General features: G+C 42.6%; 1 protein-coding gene across 2 annotated transcripts in view; it reads right to left on the bottom strand.

The window, feature by feature from the left end:
• LOC111645585 (NACHT, LRR and PYD domains-containing protein 3-like) overlaps nucleotides 1-16,026 on the bottom strand; it is a 30,247-nt gene extending 14,221 nt beyond the window's left edge. The window contains exons 1-6 of one of the 2 annotated variants that reach the window (XM_087170617.1): nucleotides 15,947-16,026; nucleotides 11,727-12,009; nucleotides 10,205-10,288; nucleotides 6,111-7,965; nucleotides 4,487-4,660; nucleotides 2,836-2,938 (exon numbers count right to left, since the gene is read on the bottom strand). In XM_087170617.1, coding sequence (XP_087026743.1) covers nucleotides 2,836-2,938; nucleotides 4,487-4,660; nucleotides 6,111-7,965; nucleotides 10,205-10,288; nucleotides 11,727-12,000 — 2,490 coding nt within the window. In that variant the 5' untranslated portion in view covers nucleotides 12,001-12,009; nucleotides 15,947-16,026. Of the gene's footprint in view, nucleotides 1-2,764; nucleotides 2,939-4,486; nucleotides 4,661-6,110; nucleotides 7,966-10,204; nucleotides 10,289-11,726; nucleotides 12,010-15,946 lie in introns of both variants that reach the window. The other variant, XM_087170616.1, reaches the window with a different exon arrangement.
• Between the last annotated feature and the right edge of the window lie 2,330 nt (nucleotides 16,027-18,356).

Genomic DNA, 18,356 nt, shown 5'->3' on the forward strand with positions numbered 1-18,356 from the left:
TAGAGACTTGGAGCTGCTAGCGGTTAGCATGCGGCCGTACTATCTCCCAAGAAAGTTTTCACATGTCATTGCGGTGACTGTGTACACCCCCCCCCCTCGGCCGTCGCCGCTGCAGCCACAGACCAGATCCATAGTGTTGTCTCTCAACTTCTAAACCAGCACCCCCATTCCCTCCTCCTCATCTCCGGGGACTTCAACCACACGTCCCTGTCCTCTGCTCTTCCTACCTTCACCCAGTATGTGGATTGTCACACCAGGGACAATAAAATTTTGGACTTGTTGTATGCTAATATCAGGAATGCATACACCTCATCCCCCCTCCCCCCGCTGGGACGCTCAGATCACAACCTTGTCCATCTGATCACAGACTACACCCCTCTGGTGAATAAACAACCACCTGAGAAGAGGTCTGTGAAGGTGTGGTCCGAGGAGACCAGTGCCAGACTCAGAGATTGCTTGAAATAACAGACTGGGAAGCACTCTGCCCCCCCCATGATGGCGACATCGACACCATGACCCACTGGATCACAGACTATATTAACTTCTGTGTGGAGAGCACTGTGCCCTCCAAGTCAGTACGCTGTTTCGCCAACAATAAACCCTGGGTGACCTCCGAGATTAAGGCCCTGCTGAACGAGAAGAAGAGGGTCTTTAGATCGGGGGATAAGGAGGAGCTGCGCAGAGTCCAGAAGGAACTCAAACAGAAAATCAGGAAAGGGAAGGACTGTTACAGACAGAAGCTGGAAGAGCGGCTGGTGCAGAATAACACCAGAGATGTCTGGAGTGGACTGCAGAACATCTCTGGCCACGGAAAAGGAGTGAGGAGAGACCTGAGCTGCGGCAACAAGAACTGGGCCAATGAACTGAATCTGTTCTTCAACAGATTTGATTCTGCCCCCTCCCCCCTTACCTGCACTGCACCATCTTCACACCTCCCTGGGCCAGCTCCCCCTCCTCTCCTCAACCCGCTACTTTCAACTCCCATTCACCTACAGCCCTCCCCTCCCCACCAATACAACTGCCCCCTCTCACCCCCCACCACCCCCATATCCTCACCTCAGTCATCTTCCACCCCCTTATCCATAACAGTTGATCAGGTGAAGTGTCAACTTAAGATGATCAAGACAAGGAAGGCCCCAGGCCCGGATGGCATCAGCCCCAGATTACTGAAGGACTGTGCAGATCAGCTCTGTGGTGTGCTCATGCACTTGTTTAATCTGAGCCTGAGCCTGGAGAAAGTACCGGCCCTGTGGAAGACCTCCTGTGTGGTCCCAGTACCTAAAACCCAGCGCCCCAAGGAGCTTAACCATTTAAGGCCTGTTGTCTTGACCTCTCACCTGATGAAAACTTTGGAGAGGATCATCCTAAATCACGTGAGACCACTGGTGAGCACACAGCTGGACCCCCTGCAGTTTGCTTACCGGCCTAGTGTTGGGGTGGACGATGCAGTGATCCACCTACTGCATAGATCACTGCTACACCTGGAGGACAGTGGGAGCACTGTGAGGGTCATGTTTTTTGACTTGGAAAGGTTTGGAAGTTGGAAAGGGTGGGAGTGGACCATTACCTGGCTGCATGGATGATAGACTACCTCACCAACAGACCAGAGTACGTGAGGCTTCGTCACAGTGTGTCTGATGTGGTGCTCTGCAGTACAGGTGCCCCCCAGGGTACGGTGCTCTCCCCTTTTCTCTTCACCCTGTACACCTCAGACTTCACACACAACACCACACACTGCCACGTCCAGAAGTTCTCTGACGACACAGCCATTGTTGGGTGTGTTTCGGAGGGAAATGAACTGGAATACAGGACAGTCATCAGGGACTTTGTCAGCTGGTGCAAGATCAACCAGCTTCAGCTTAATGCCAGCAAAACAAAGGAGATGATTGTGAACCCCAGGCGGAAGACATCCCACTTCACACCAGTGAACATCCAGGGACTGGACATCGAGGTGGTGGAGAACTACAAGTTCCTGGGGGTTCACCTGAACAACAAACTGGACTGGTCCACCAACACCCACGTTCTCTATAAGAAGGGTCAGAATCGCCTTCACCTGCTGAGGAGACTGAGGTCCTTTAGCATGTGTGGGGCTTTCCTCAGGACCTTCTACGACTCTGTGGTGACCTCCGCCATCTACTTCGCTGTGGTCTGCTGGCGAGGGGGCAGCACTGACAGGGATAGGCAGAGGCTCAACAAATTGATCCGGAAAGCGAGCTCTGTCCTGGGCTGCCCCCCTAGACTCCATTGAGGAAGTAGGTGACAAGAGGATGTTAGCTAAGCTGACATCCATCATGAACAATACCTCTCACCCTCTGCATGACACTGTAGGGTCTCTGAGTAGCTTCTTCAGCAGCAGACTTTTACATCCTTGCTGTAAGAAGGAGAGGTTCCGCAGGTCCTTCATTCCAGCAGCTGTCAGACTCCACAACTCCTGCTCTTCCTGACCATGTGCAAACTTGCACTTTTTCATGTACATATCGTGTGTATTGTGTATATTGTATTTATTAGTGTATAATTGGTTTATTTTTCTGCTGTGGTAAATGAATTTCCCAGTTGTGGGATGAATAAAGTTAATCTAATCTAATCTAATCTAATAAATGTGCATCATGAGTTCAGTGCAAACCAATGTGATACTGTGCTTCTATAGATAATATACTTCAACATGAATTATAGTAGTAATAAAGTAATGTCCATTAACCTACTACAGACTTAAATCAGCGGGCAGAGCACTGGAACAAGAAAACACTGAAACATGGAGTCTGACCTCAGAGTCTCCAGTCTACAGTCTGGACTCTCCAGAAAACCACATAGATCCTTCACTCCTGAATCCTGCAGGTTGTTGTAGCTCAGGTCCAGGTGTCTCAGATGGGAGGGGTTGGACTTCAGAGCTGAGGCCAGAGAAGCACAGCTGATCTCTGACAAACTGCAGCGATTCAATCTGAATAAAGAACAAAAGATGTAGATAAAATCATTGATAATCAATCAGACATGTCCTACTTAATTACCTCTTCTCTAAAATGAGTGATTTTGTCCTGTTATTGTGGATCATCATAATGTCAGCCTCTACAGTCATCATCCAAATGCACAGATTCATCACATGCTGCTGACCTCAGTACAGTCTGTCAATATAGGATCAATATCTGATCAGACATGTTGGACTAAAAACTGACTATAATGTGGCCCCTTGGTGCCTCAGGTGGTACAGTGTGAACCATGAAGGCTTAGTCCTAACTGCAGCATCCTGGGTTCGAATCCAACCTGTGGCCCTTTGCTGCATATCACCCAATCTCTCTCTTTTCCTTACTTCCCTGTCACGCGGTGAGGTCAAGTTGGGGTTTTGTCCTGTCTCCATGTCTTGTCATTTCCTGTTTTATTTTGAAAAGTAACTCTCCTCTCGTTTCAGGTCACTTGCCCTTCCTCGTGTGTCACTTGTCGGAGTGTCTTCCCTGATTCCTGATTGTGTCCACCTGTTTCCCATTACCCTCATGTGTCTTATAGTCCGCGTCTCCCTTTGTCTTGTGCCAGAGTGTCTCGTTCCAGTCGTGCACCCCAGCCAGTTATCACAGTTCATGCCTTGCCTTGTCTCTGCCTTTTTGTATTTATTCTCTACCTCCATGCGAGTGATTTTTTGTTTGTATTTTCATAGTATAGAGTTTTCTGTTTGTAAAGTTTATAGCAGTTTTTGTAGCCTCCTTGTGGAGTGATTTTCTGTTGGTTTATTCATTTTTGTTTCAGCAGTTTTGTCCCTCCATTCGGAGTGTTTTTTGTTTATTAGATTTTTCCCTGATAGGTTTAGTCTTGTCTAGTTAGCATAATTTTCATAGCTGGTTTTATTTGTCACTCTATCCGGAGGTTGGAATATTTAAATAAAGTCTGCCTAATTGTCACTCTGCAACTGAGTCCTCTTTATAGTCCAGGCCTGACACCCTGTGTCTATTTTACTGTGGCTATCAAAATAAAGGCACCACCAAAAAAAAACTTACTACAACTTTTTTGACAAATTAAAATGAAGTGCTAAACTGTGGGTGGAACTAAGAGGCGTTTACGGTACATTAGAAATCAAAGCACCTATGGTACATAGGGCAGATGAAAACTTGAACCTGTTGCACCTGTAGGTGGTGTAGAGAATAAAAGTGGGAACAGGACACAACTCTGTGGGGAGCCTGAGGAAGACAAAAGCTGCTTCACGCCTTGATCCTCTACAAGTGAAGGAGACCACAATCCATCCGACACCATTACCATCTGGATTAAACAGATGTTGCAGTTTGGCAGCCAAAACACTAGGCAGACACATGATGATCTAAACATGGTTAGGGTCAAACACATTGTAGAAATAACAGACAAACCTGTACTAAACAGTTTCTGTCACAAAACAAAGTGTTGTTTTCATCTTTGTAGGATCAGTATGTTATGCACAGCACTACAACTAGACATACAGCATTTAATGATTGAGGTTCAACACAAAAGCATCTCAGTGAGATCTGACCTGAGTGTCTCCAGTGTGCAGTGTTGAATCCTCAGTCCAGCAGAGAGCAGCTCCACTCCTGAATCCTGCAGCTTGTTGTTACTCAGGTCCAATTCTCTCAGACTAGAGGACAGGGAGCTGAGAACTGAGGACAGAGCTTCACAGCTTCTCTCTGAGAGGTTACAGCCACTCAGCCTGAAGGAGAGTTAATGATCAGGAGATTTTAGTTGTGTAGAGATTTCATGTTGTTTTAAAGGGAAAGGACATTAAACAAAATAAATTGTTACACTGTAAAATTTTAGTCACATTCTCAGATCACAATGATTTGTAGTAAGTAAATGTTGGTCATCAGTAAGAACCAGATTGTTAAGAAATCATTTTGCATGGCTGCATTCATCTGTAGAAATGAACACAGATGGACAAACACTGAAGAAACAGGTTGAACCTAAACAGCAGGGCCACCTGTATTATCGCCAATGTCCCCGACTGACTGACTGACTGACTGACTGACTGACTGACTGACCATATTTCCACAATTGGCCAGCCAGATGCCACATAACTGAGTTGCAACTTACTCATCGGCCGTTACTCTTTCCATATGATTTGGTGCAAACAAGTTCTATTAGGAAGGTGTTTACAGCAGCAGTGTTGACAACTTAGCGCATTTATTGCAATATTTAGAGACCTTTTTTCAAACAGACTGGGTATAAACCTGGTACATGACTGGACCGTGTATGGATGCCAACCAGAGCATCAGGGCTACACCTTGTTAGGGAGTCTACTGAGCCGCCCTAGTTTCTGCTGCTCGGAGGCTACTGTGAAGCAGAGGATTATTGTAAGTATCATGACTACTAAGGAAAAGGAGGAATAACTACACATAAGACACACTGAGCAGAGAGAGCAGGAGAGAGGGAGGGAGAGAGAGAAGTCATAGCAAACTGCTAAAGAAACTAGCAGATCTGAATAACATGTAAACAACAGAAACATCAGCAAAAGGAAATGAGAATACTTTTACTACAGCACAGCAATCAAAGCCCTGTTAAGAAATAAAGGGTTTCTGTCCACTGAAACGCTAGAGGCCTTTCAATTTGAAACGATTACAAGAAGTGTTGAGTTTATATGATCTGAGTGATCATTTAACTGATGTGTTTGGTTATTTTGTCAGACGACGTTGTGGTTATAAAATCAGGATTTTAGCATCAGCAGAGCAGCAGCTTGGAAGTGACTGCTGGTTTACATGTAGTTAAGGAAAGTTAAGGGAACATGTTTCTATCACTATTTCAAACTTGTTCCATTGTCTTTACAACAGAAACAAAAAAACATTTCAATGAGAACAGCATTGTTGTGAGCTCAGCTGTATTAAAACGCTGTCTTTGTGAGCACAGAGAGGAGAAGAGAACAGATGAAACCAGCTGACACAAGATAATATGATGTCAGTTGTTTACAGTAGTTCCACAACAAGTCCTCAATTTCGCACATTGACCATACACAGTCCAACCACATATTAGGTTTGAGCCTATTCTTGTTTACAGTTTTTTTCAGTTGATAACACTAAAATGAGGCACAAAGCAAAATTATTGAAACTGAGCAATTGTAAATAACTGTAATTACAACCCAACACATCTGCAGATGTCAGTGCACCTACAGAGCTTTGTTGGAGGCTTTAACCACTGGAATCAGCCTCAGAAGAGACTCCTCTGAAGCAGAGGAAAAGTATTTCTTCAGGTCAAACACGTCCAGATCTTTTTCTGAAGACAGTAAGATGAAGCCCAGAGCTGACCATTGAGCAGGAGACAGTTCATCTGTGGACAGACGTCCTGATCTCAGGTACTGTTGGATCTCTTCCACTAGAGAACCATCATTCAGTTCATTCAGACAGTGGAACAGGTTGATGCTTCTCTCTGGAGACAGATTCTCACTGATCCTCATTTTGATGTAATTGACTGTTTCCTGATTGGTCTGTGACCTACTGTCTGTCTTTTTCAGCAGGTCCCGTAGTTTATCCTGATTGGTCTGCAGTGAAAGACCCAGAAGGAAGCGAAGGAACAAGTCCAGGTGACCATTTGCACTCTGTAAGGCCTTGTCAATGGCAATCCTGTGGATCTTGCGTGCAGAGGTTTTCCTCAAGAGGAGTCCCAGGTTTTGAAGTGATGGTCGTGGCAAAGGCATCACGTTCTTGTTTCTGTTAATGCGAGATATCTCCACATAAACAGCAGCCAAAAACTCCTGAATGCTCAGATGCACAAAGCTGAAGACCTTGTCTTTCTCTTTCCTCCCACGCTCCTTTTTAAAGATCTCTGTGAAGACTCCTGAGTACACCGAGGCTGCTCTGAAATCAATGCCACTCTCTTTCAGATCTTCCTCGTAGAAGATCAGGTTGCCCTTTTCCATTTGCTGAAACGCCAGTTTTGCTAATGACTCAATGTACTGAATGCACTTTTCTTGACCATACTTCTCTTTTGTCTGATCAATTTGAAACACCAGGAACTCTGTGTACATCTCAGTCAGGGTCTTGGGCAGCTCTCCTCCCTCTCTGGTCTTCAACACCTCCTCCAGAACTGTAGCAGTGATCCAGCAGAAGACTGGGATGTGGCACATGATGTGGAGGCTTCGTGATGTCTTGATGTGGGAGATGATCCTGCTGGCCTGCTTCTCACATCTGAACCTCTTATTGAGGTACTCCTCTTTCTGTGGGTCAGTGAACCCTCTGACCTCTGTTGTGCTGTCCACAAACCCTTGAGGGATCTGATTGGCTGCTGCAGGTCGCGTGGTTATCCAGACGCGGGCAGAGCGTAGCAGTTTCCCATTGATGAGTCTCCTCAGCAGAACATCTGCTTTAGTTGACTGTGTTACATCAATAGAGCCAATATCCTCGGCATTAAGGTCCAGATGAAGGCGGCTTTCATCCAGTCCATCAAACACAAACAGCAGTTTGAATTTGCTCTTGTCAAAGTTCGTGTTTCCTGACGACTGTAGAGTTGTAAAGATGTAATTAAGAGCTTCTTCTTTGATGTCCATAGTTTCTGGTATACATTCATGAATTAGCTCTGCCAAACAAAACTCTTTTCCCTTCAGTGAATTCAGCCGACGGAAAGTGAAGGGGAAAAGGAGATGCACATCTTGATTGGTTCTTTTTTCAGCCCAGTCCAACACAAACTTGTGCACAAAGAATGTTTTTCCAATTCCTGCGACTCCATTGGTCAGCACTGTTCTCATGGGTCTGTATTTTCCAGAGGGGTGTTTGAACATGTCACTGGGTTTAATTGGTTTCTCTGTTTCTGCTGGCTTCCCTGCCTTCTCGATCAGTCTGACCTCATGCTGAGTGTTGATATGTACGTCGGCCCCGACTGTGATGTACAGCTCTGTGTAGATATCAGCTAGATGCTGTTTATCTTCTGCCCACCCTTCTTGCACACACACAAACTTGTCCTGGAAGTTGGACTGAAGCATCTGTTGGTAATATTTGATGGGGTGTGTCTCTGGTACAGGAACCATCACATCTGTGTCAAACAAGAAGAGAAACATTCAAAGTGTGAGGTATATGTCTACAGATGCCTCTTTTCTTGCTTCTAGATGAAGTAAACACAAGATTTGGTTGTAAAGTAAAGTAATTGTCCCCCTAAAAATATTCTGCAACACAACACAACCTTAAAAACTAAAGATAATGGTGTGAAGATGTTTGCAGCATTTATGAAGCAAATCTTTATAACTTTAGGCAAAGTAAGTTGTCTGTGGATACTATTCCAGTAATCATATCCTGATATTGAGGTGCAGAAGTGGTTACAGCATGCAGCCACTTCTACTGTTTCCATTGTAATAAGGACCTGCAGCAGCAAGGACAGAGAGGACTGCTGTCCTGCTCACACTCTACGTGTACAGCTGTTTGCTGCTGCCATATGAGTTGACAGTTTAGCATGTAACTATGGTAACTGCTGAAGCCACAGGTAAGACAGCAAGAGCAACAGGAGTTGGAGGATCTTCAGCTTCACAGTTAACCAATATGGAACAATATGTAATAATAATAATTTTAATTAAAATTTTTGGCCTGCAAAATTTCAACAGAGAGTGCACATGTAGTACTTTACAGGACTCATGTCAGGGAGATTTTCCTTTGAGGTGCTACAGTATGGGACTTAAACAGTGACATTAAATTCTGGCACTAAAAATAAAATTTGACATCGAAAACAAAACCTGAGCTGAAAAAAGAAACTATGGCGCTGAAAAACTTTTATTGAAAAACTCTGCATACCTTGGCAACGGCTTCCACAAGTTCAGCTGGAACTCCCAAACTGCAGGTACATCTGTTTCTCTCTGCTGCTGATTTTTCACAAAGGACCAGGCTAGGTTAAAGTTAACTTTTAATGGACGTTATGCTGCTTTGGCAGCTAACGTTAGCTAATTCTTGTCAGCTGTCAATGAGTTTAATATCATGCCCCCAAAGCTCAGTGAAGTCAGCCATGTTGTGAAGAAGGCAAGGTCTTCATCAGCTCCAGGCCTCAATGGAGTAATTTATAATCTCTATAAGAACTTGCCATAAGGGTCTAGAACAGCTATGGTACCTCATGAGAACTGAAAAAACAATGTATTCATGTAAGTGGCAAAGAGTGGTAGCTATCTTCATTCGCAAGGAAGAAACCTTAAAGACATCGGCCACTTCAGCAGCATTGCACTGCGTAATGTTGAAAGAAAAATCTTCCTCTCTGTACTGGATAGAAGGATGACTAGCTACTTGACTGAGATTGGCTAAATTGATGCCAGCTGCCACACGGCAGGAGTACCAGGCCTCCCAGGGTCCGTGGAGCACCCTTGCTCAATCATCTGCCAGCACAGCCAAAGAAAGGCAGTTTTGCCTGTGGTTGAGGAGGAAGGAGAAGTTTTGGGACCTCCGGGTTGAGTTTTTGTATTATGTTTGCCTCCAGGCTTCATCCCGAGTTGCTTGTTTTGCCCCTGAGCCATCAGTTGATGCTCTCCTGCTCTACCCCTTTGATCCCCAGTCTGCATTTGGGTCCATTCCTTACTCTGCACAGGCCCCTGAATCCCTCCTCCAAGCCACTGCTCCTCAACCAGGAGACGTTTCAAGATTAATGGAGCGAAGACTGGGGGTTCCTGCCTGATAACCCAGAGGAGGTGTGACAGGCAGCAATGCCCAGCAGGTTACACCAGCCACCTCTACACTTACTGGAACTGGAGGATAAGGACCCAGTTGAACCTGGTGCATATGCCATGCCAAATCAAAACAGCCTCATGACAGGTGTCTCAGATACAGAGTTAAGTCAGTCTTAATTAAGCTACTTGAGAGGGTATGCAGATCAGGAGTAGATTCCTGGAACACTTAAAGAGGGAACAGCTCCAGAGTCTGTTCTGCCAGAGTGAAAACTCATGATGTGTTGGTGAAAAAGACACCAGAGGTCTGATGAGAGCTGCTCTGGGGACTAAGAGGTAGGAAATCACTCATGTGTCTCAAAGACTATGTTCATGCAGGTATGTTTGGACTAAGGGGTGGAGGATGGGGGTGTTGTAATGTGAAAACTTTGTAAACTAATGAATATTTTTTTTGTCTTGCGAGCGGAGGTGAACATTTCTCTCAGTTAACCTTCAGACGGTCTCTAGGTGGAGCTGATGACTAGAGAGAGCCTAGTCGAGGGTTACTAAACTTACTAAAATATAATTTTTAAACTAAAAAGATACATTGTGCCTTTTCAGGGTTTCCATACCTACCAGAGAACACAGCAGCTTTACCTTCAGTCTGAGGAAGAGGAGCCCGAGTCTGAGAGGAGGAAGGTCCTCTGTTCTCTGAAGTCTCCCCAACATCACTGACAACCACTGACAGAGAGAGAGAGAGAGAGAGAGAGAGAGAGAGAGAGAGAGTGATTATGTGTCTCCACTCATTACTGCTATTATTGATGTATTATTTATCATTAGGTTAATAAGTGTTTATGGGTCCTTGTTTTTCATTTGCATATTGTTTCTTAGATTCCGTGTGTGTATCTGTATTCAGACATTTTTTTAAGTTTAATGTCGCAACCTGGTTTAGTAAATTACTAGTTTGAAACCAGCTGGTAGTTACTAAGAACCTAAGAGAGACTTTACATTCAAACATACTGATGGCTTTATGAATAGCTGGTCAAAAGTCCTGGTATTTATTAGCAGTGATTCTCTGACACCAAACTGCTCCTGATGATGGTTTTAAAGTGAAACTGAAATCCTGAGACTGGAGCATTGCCTCTGTCCTGTCTTGACTAATCTAATATCAGCGCATTGTCTTTTCTGGAACAACTTCAACATTAATTGCCTGAGAAAATGATGTTTACTGCTGCATCCACAGCAGAAAACATGGACAGTGACACAGTGAACTCTTTGTTCACCATGGCTTTTCCTAAAATACTGCCAACTGTTGATGGCTACTGTTCACAGGTCAGTGAGATCCATCTACAGTTTTGAATTTACAACAACACTATACAGTATGGGGTGAATACTTTTGTGAATAAAACAGTCCATGTCTAGTTATTGCCTTCGAGTGAAAACATTTACAGACCTGGTTGCTTATTATATTATAAGTTCAACCCACTTTCGCCTTTGTCAAAGAAAGTTCTTCTGTTTAGGACAAGTGTTGCTGGAGTTTGTGACCTCTTAGGTTAGGGCTTTGGTCATGTCATAAGGAAATGGGTGTGGCTTCATCTAAAATGGGTTGGAAAAACAATAAATGTGACCGGGTTGTGTTAGTGTTAATTACTTTGTTGACTGTTCCTGGTGGTAATTTTACATTTACATTACAATGTAAAGGTTTCAGGCAGTGTTGGACACGATATGAACTTATAAGGAAAAGGAAGTGGAAAAACATTTTTGCCACAAGAGCCTGTGATTTCTTTTTTGTTTTATTAACTTTTGAATAAAATACATTTCTAGCCAAAAGAAAGGCATGACACTAATTTTTCATAACACACAATATAAGTAGCTTGTGTTTAGAGTACATGGAGATATTGAAAATAAAATGAATGCTTTTAGTCTTACTTAGACTGGGGTAGTGGTGCACTTCAGCCTTTTGTGGCCAAAATGAGTGTTACAAAAACAAACACTTACAAATACCTGACCTGGTCAAAAACAGGCTTTCAGGATTGAAATGTGTTAAAGAAAGAAATACCACATTATGTCAAACTGTGAATTTCCAAGTCTTGCATCTGTCCACTAAGTATTAAGTAAAGGTTGCTTCACCATTTCCCACCTAAAAGCACCACTGGTGTTTTTCTCTCTTGTGACTGACCTTCTGGTCCTGAGCTGCCGACAGACAAACTCTGCACCAGGTCATTCCTGTTGAGCTTCTCTAAAACCTTCCTGGTCACCTCCACAGCTCCAGGAAGAGTGTACGTCTGCACCATCAGATCCACTGTCTCCCACGTGTTTGTCGTCTGCAGTTGTTTTTTTTTGATGGTTGGGAAGCCTGGTGTAATGTCAGGCTGCTGCAGGAACCACTTGAATTTATTGAATTCCTCATGTCCCAGATCTTCCAGAGTGTTCAAGAGGTCCTCTGGTGTCATCACGGCTCCCTGATTAAATCAGAGAACATTGTCAGTAGTTTTGTCACAGCTGTGTTATTGGTTCATGCTTTTCTGATCTGTTCATAATCAAATTAAAAATACCAGTCATTCATTTACTTAAAAAACTACACAAAAACACTACTTTATATTGGTCTAGGTCACATGGTTGTCATTGTCTTATTAACTAACTGGACGAGGCGGGCGGTGTCCAGTAGCTGAGTGGTTAAGACACCAACCACAAGTTCCTCATTTTGATTCCTGCCACTGAGCTGAATCAGTGCTACAGGACCTGAGAGAATGAGTTACTGTGAAAGACCAGGTTGGACAGTCATGTGGGTTTTCTGATAAATATTAATTCACACTTAAACAACTGTTTAATGTTTTATTATATACTTGCTTTTTAAATATTAAAATTAGGTTTTCCCTCAGAAAGGAAAGTGTTCTGTCCCACTTCTTTTCCCATTGCTGTCAATTAATCAGACAGAGTGCGAGTTATACAATGAAAATCGGGGAGGTCAACTTTCGTGACGAAAGGGAACCCAGTGCAGTGCAGGCGCGTGCTTCAGCGGACTGGAGTGTTGTGGTGATCTTGCTTATTTGACTAAAGCAAATAAATGTAGTGGAGTAGAAAGTACAATATTTCCTCTCATATGGCATTTGGCTGACCAAAGGTGGAAATATGATCACTCAGTCACTCAGTGACATTTGCCATTATTGGGTTGGCCCCCACTGTTGTGGCCCAGCCAAATAGGTTAAAGACTAACTAAAGCATCATATATGACATTTTATATCGGTAATGAAATGACAAGCCAACATTGGAAATGAAAGGGCACGCTATCAGTTAGCTAGCATTAGTTATCTAAACTGTAACTTAAGGCTTAAGTTAGAAACTTGCTAACATTATTATTATTATTATTATACATCTGTTGATACTTAACACAATATAATTCAGAAAATGAAAGTAATAAAGTAAAGTGTATTAAAGCTAGCTAATGCTACTTACATTTACCTACAGTTTCTTCGCAACACATGGGAGCAGAGATTTAAGTGTGTGAGCCACTGATGGAGTGAGGCAGGCAGACAAGACGTTCAGCTAACATCAAGGTTAAGAAATGGTAGCACAGCCCCCAGAGTCAGATCCAGCACAGCCCTCAGAGCCCAGGCAAAGCACCATTGACATGGTTTGGGATAATGACATGATGACAAAGCTTATTCAGCTGGCTTGCTTTTATCAGTCACAAATGGTTAGCTTACAGGTACAGAAGTATCAATGAAAGGAGAAAGGAAAGGAGAGAAATAATTGTCGTACTGTGTGGGAGGTGTAGGTTCTTTTCCTGGGGTTAGCTTTCTTCAGACACAGGGTGCAGAAGGCTGAAGGTGAAGCAGACGTAACACAGAGAGACGGCAAGCAACCAGTGGCATCCATGAAGAGCAAGAAAGAGAAAGAGAGACTGGTGTAACTGAGACAAGGACACCCCAGCGGCAGAGTGCTACTATGGTGTAACCGGTAGGTTATGTCCTCCTCGCCACTGGGGGTTGCTGTGTAATCCCAGCTCCTTCCGGTCCCACACCTGCAGCAAGTTCCCTAATTAGCAGCACATAAAGACAGGTGGTAGCACTAACCAATTCAGATCTTCTTGCTGCTGTTCCTGGTTTGGTGCCATTACATTCGGTGGAACCAACAAATGGTGTCTGCGTTCCCCCATGGTTGCCACATCATATGCATTGATTGGATAATATACAGCCAAGGTGATTGCCACTGCTGCTTTGTATCTGTTGAAACTCACTTGAATTTTTAATTTCTTTTATTGAGTTTTAAATACTAGGTTTTCTTCAGTGATTTTAGTCTATTTATGTTTTTTTTAAGTATTTGTAATTTGTTTTATATTTTGGTCTAGTGGTGGGGCTCATTTTTTATATCATGATTGTTTTAAAATAATTTTGATTCATAGAGAAGTGGTTTAGCACTAACTTTTAAAAGGTGGCCTTGTGATTTTATTTATTTATTTTCTTGTGTGCTTTTATATTTTATGGTGATTTGTTTATTGTGTTCTAGTTTAACGCCTACCTAATAGTGTGACCCCTTTTGTATGTTTCCGTTTTGGTCTCGCTCTCCAATTTTTTTATAGTTCTTTTCTTAATTCAGTTTTTAACTATTCTAAAATCACTGAAACCTAGATATTGACCAATCTTCAGTTTGATGTTATTTTATTGCCATTGTATTAAACATTGCATCGCTGAAGGAAATTAAATGTAAAAGAAAACTCTTTCTTCTCAAAACTACGTCCCTGTTAAATTCTTGTGAAACTTACTTGTGCAGTCAAAGTAGAGTTTAATAATACTGTGTACTCCCTGGGTGGAACTCCCAGGGTGGCGTTGTCGGGTTTATGTTTAATTTAGCTCGAGTTTAGCCAAGACCTGATCAGGTTACAATGGCATGCACCACTGAAAGGGACCAGCGCAACTGAGCAACTACTCCTAACAACGAGGCTTGGCAGCAGACTGTTGTGGGAGCATTGTGGCATCTGTGGAGGGGTGAAGCTAGGTATTTGATTCCATAAGTTATTATGCTAGTCTTCAATATGGCCCCAGCACAGCCTCTTAAATTCAACATATGCTAGGGTCAAATTACAAGCAGATATACCTGGTCTGGCATCAGTCACAAGCCATTAAAAAAGTTCATATTGGGGTGTCGAGTAGCTCAGTTGGTTGAACATCAGAGGCTAAGGTCCTCGCTGCAGTTGGCCCCGGTTCAAGTCCTGCATCGGACAGCCCTTTGCTGCATGTCATTCCCCCTCTCTCTGCCTCCCCATTTCCTGTCTCTCTTTACTGTACTGTCAATAAGGCAAAAAAGGCCCCCAAATTTTTTTTTTTTTTTTTTTAAAGTTCATATTAAGGACATGCAGAGTTATGGACCTAAAATTGAGACCCTTCTTACTCTTCGTACCAAAATATGAAATTGATAGCAAAAAGAGACGAGGGATCCCACTTTCACAAACAGACCAGATTTTAGCATGTCAGAGAGATGTACAACCAGGCCAAGGGTCAAATGGTCAGCTCCAGAGGATGAACAAATGAACACAAGGCAAAAATCTCCATTTCTGTTCATGGCCTCCAGCTACTGCTGGTTGTGACCAGGAAAATCTCCAGCTACAGAGCAACTCACTTAATATTTTGCTCATGACTGGGTTGATGTTGAGATACATAAGAATATTTTAACCATTAAAAAAAAAAAAAACAACTTGTAGACATCTTAGTATAATTTACTAGTATGCCGTATAGCAAACAGCAAAACATATTCTCTCCCACCATTGCCCAGTTCATTACATAGTTCATCTCATCAGCTGTTGATTAAACCTGTTCTTGCTGCTTCACTTTTCATCTTGGTGATTACATAAAAACACATAATCTCTCTTAGATTACATTTATCCTGTATTAGTTAGCAGTATTTTCTCTCACAAAGTTCTGCCCCAATTGACAAGGATTTTAATTGCAAAATATGGCCCTGAAACACTTTGTAAGGGAATAAAAAGAACATGACTTAAGTGACCAAAAATTTAGTTTCTGAACGACAATTCAGCCTATGCATATGCTATATAATATATATGAAATTAAAAACACACCCGTATCGATCAGCTTAAGGTTACTTTTCATCATTAACTCATCTTGTATATTTCAGCTGTGTGTGGGCTCCAGGCTGCAGCATACAAAACACACCTGACACAATGACAGGTAAACTACAAGCTAGCTAGCTTAAATGAATAACACTGAACCACACTTCAAAACGTTTAGCTCTCTCTGCCATAAACAGTAAGAACAGGGTCTGTGTGTGTCTGTGTGTGTGTGTGTGCTGCACAGCGCTTTAGCATATGACACAGAACTGATGAATAAAATAAAACCAATGATGTTTAAAGTTGTTGAAAATAGCATATAGCAGTACACTCACATAGAAACAGGATCTGACGTCTTGGTGATTGCTGATTCTTTTGAGACGGTTGAATCTGCGGCGTCTTCATGATCCGACAAGCAGGACGAAGAACTGAAGAGAGACAAACATGTCTACAAGTGAAGAAACAGGAAGCATACTTTCATGCAAGAGCAGAAGAACATGATTGGTTGAAAGTGGAAGAATATGTTGTGTAATGTTTATAATGTGTGGTCATCAGCTGTTTCTCATCTCAAAGTTCCCCTTGCAGAGAAATTGATTTGCAGCCAAACTGTACATAAACAAACATATAAGGACACACATAGCACCAAACCAACATGAATGGACATCAACGGGCGGTATGGCGTGAAGGCCAGAGTAAGTTAATTCATCAAGGTCAAAGTGCAAAAGTCAAGTACGCAGTCTGTGCGAATAAGTGATCTCCAGACAACAATAAAAAAAACTATTTGCCATTTAATAACAGAAAAGCAGCGGGAGCAAAGGAAAACTTGTATGTCTTGGTTCTCATAACAGGAACCCTAAACCGAACACTACAGGGTAACAGTTCAAACTCTGTCCAAAGGTCTGGAAGCTGGACTTGACTCCTCCATGAAATCTTACTGGCCACTTTGATGAGGCTACCGAGCCTGTTTTTGTTGACCAGAGTAAAGTTACAACGCAGAACATTAAAACTGATTCAATAAAACTTCTACAAAAGAGAGTCATCATCAGAGGAGACATTAAAAGAGCACATCTTCCTCTCTCTGTTTGTTGAGAAAGGACTCATCAACCAGAGGACCATGTTACTCTTTCCCCCTCAAGAAAACAGAGTCATCTGCAAATTTGATAATGTGTCTGTTTTTGTGGTTGCTGCGACAGTCATTGGTGTACGAGGTGTAAAGAAGTGGAGAGAGACGGCAGCTTTGTGGAGAACCACTGGAAGAGTGCAGCTGATTGGAGAATGTGCCATTTACCCTCACACACTGAGACCTATCAGTCAAGAAGTCTAAAAATCCAGACAACTAGATTAAAATCCATTTGGAAAAGATGAATTAGCTTTTCTGTTCACAGATGTGGCTGGATAGTGTTAAAAGCAGAGGAGGAATCTATAAACAACAGCCTGGCGTGAGCTTTTGTATCCTATAGGTGGCGATACAGAAAGTTTAGTACTTTGACAGTAGCATCCTCCACACCTCTGACAGACCTGTATGCAAATTACAGGGGATCTTTATCCACTTGCAATAACACCTCTTTTTTATTGAGCTTCTCCATTGTATTCTGGATTAATGTTGATGCTACTGGCCTGAAGTAATTTAATGTTGTAGGAGTTTTAGTCTTGATGCTGATGCTGATGCTTATTCGGTTGAAGATGTTTCCCCTGCTACAGTGGCAGAGACTGAACTTCTAGAGGACTGGGTGGAAGTTGAAGAGGGACAGAGCATCTGACACACGTGTGATGCTTGACGTGTCATCTTAAATAAAAAGTGTTTAGCTCATCAGACAACTTTCTGTCTGCTTTAAAACCAGCCAGGGCAATCATTCTATTGACTTTGTCATTATCCAGTTAAAGCTTTCATGCCTTTCCAGGCTTCCCTTAAATTGGTACTGTATCTCTGTACCTGAGTTTAGCCTATTTGATTTCTGACCTGATCTCCAGTTTGTTTCCTTAAGTTCAATAATATTACCCTCATTAAAAGTATTTTTTCTTTTCTGAAACAGACCCATCAGGGTTGATGAGGAGGCCTATGGTTTGTTGTTAGGAAAAAAAACTTGGTGGCATTACCTCTACAAAAAGAGAAGTAACTGCAACATCTGTTTACTCATCAATAATGACTGGGGATTCTATAAACACTAACCATTCTGTGCAGTCAAAGCAAAACCTGAAGGGCAAGAGAGAAATCCTCATTCCAGACCTTTACTAGCCGCTAACACACCTTCTCTAACACTCAGTGTTGTGACTGGAGGGCAAGGCCTGCCATTGACTTATATGCTCCTTTTATGGAGCCATAACAGTGGTCCAGGGTTTTATTGTGGCGCATGGAACAACTCATTATAATATTATTATTATAGATTTAATGGTATTATGGTACATAATGGTATCTTTCCATCTGTTTAGTTTTTTGTTATCTGTTTTAGTTACTCTTAATATTCTAAAAAAGATACCCTGTTGAAAGAGCTCGGGCCCCCAAAGGAATTTGCACTGAAAACTACTGAAACTACTGATGAAACTACTACTGGATAGTCACATAATAAATAAAGATGCCACACTTCTTGCACAACGGGAACTTGTCACGTGAAAGTCAAAAACATGGCCAGTGACTCCACTGGACCGTTCCACTCCTGTTACCTACCCATTATTTCTTGAGATGTGTCTAAACAGTTGGTCAAGTTAAATAGAAAGTGCATTAATGTAACTGCTTTGGGGTCCATT

The sequence above is a fragment of the Seriola lalandi genome, unplaced genomic scaffold, assembly GCF_002814215.2.
Source record: "Seriola lalandi dorsalis isolate HSWRI2012SDOR001 ecotype SW California unplaced genomic scaffold, Sedor1 jcf7180002054954, whole genome shotgun sequence".
Lineage (NCBI taxonomy): Eukaryota > Metazoa > Chordata > Actinopteri > Carangiformes > Carangidae > Seriola > Seriola lalandi.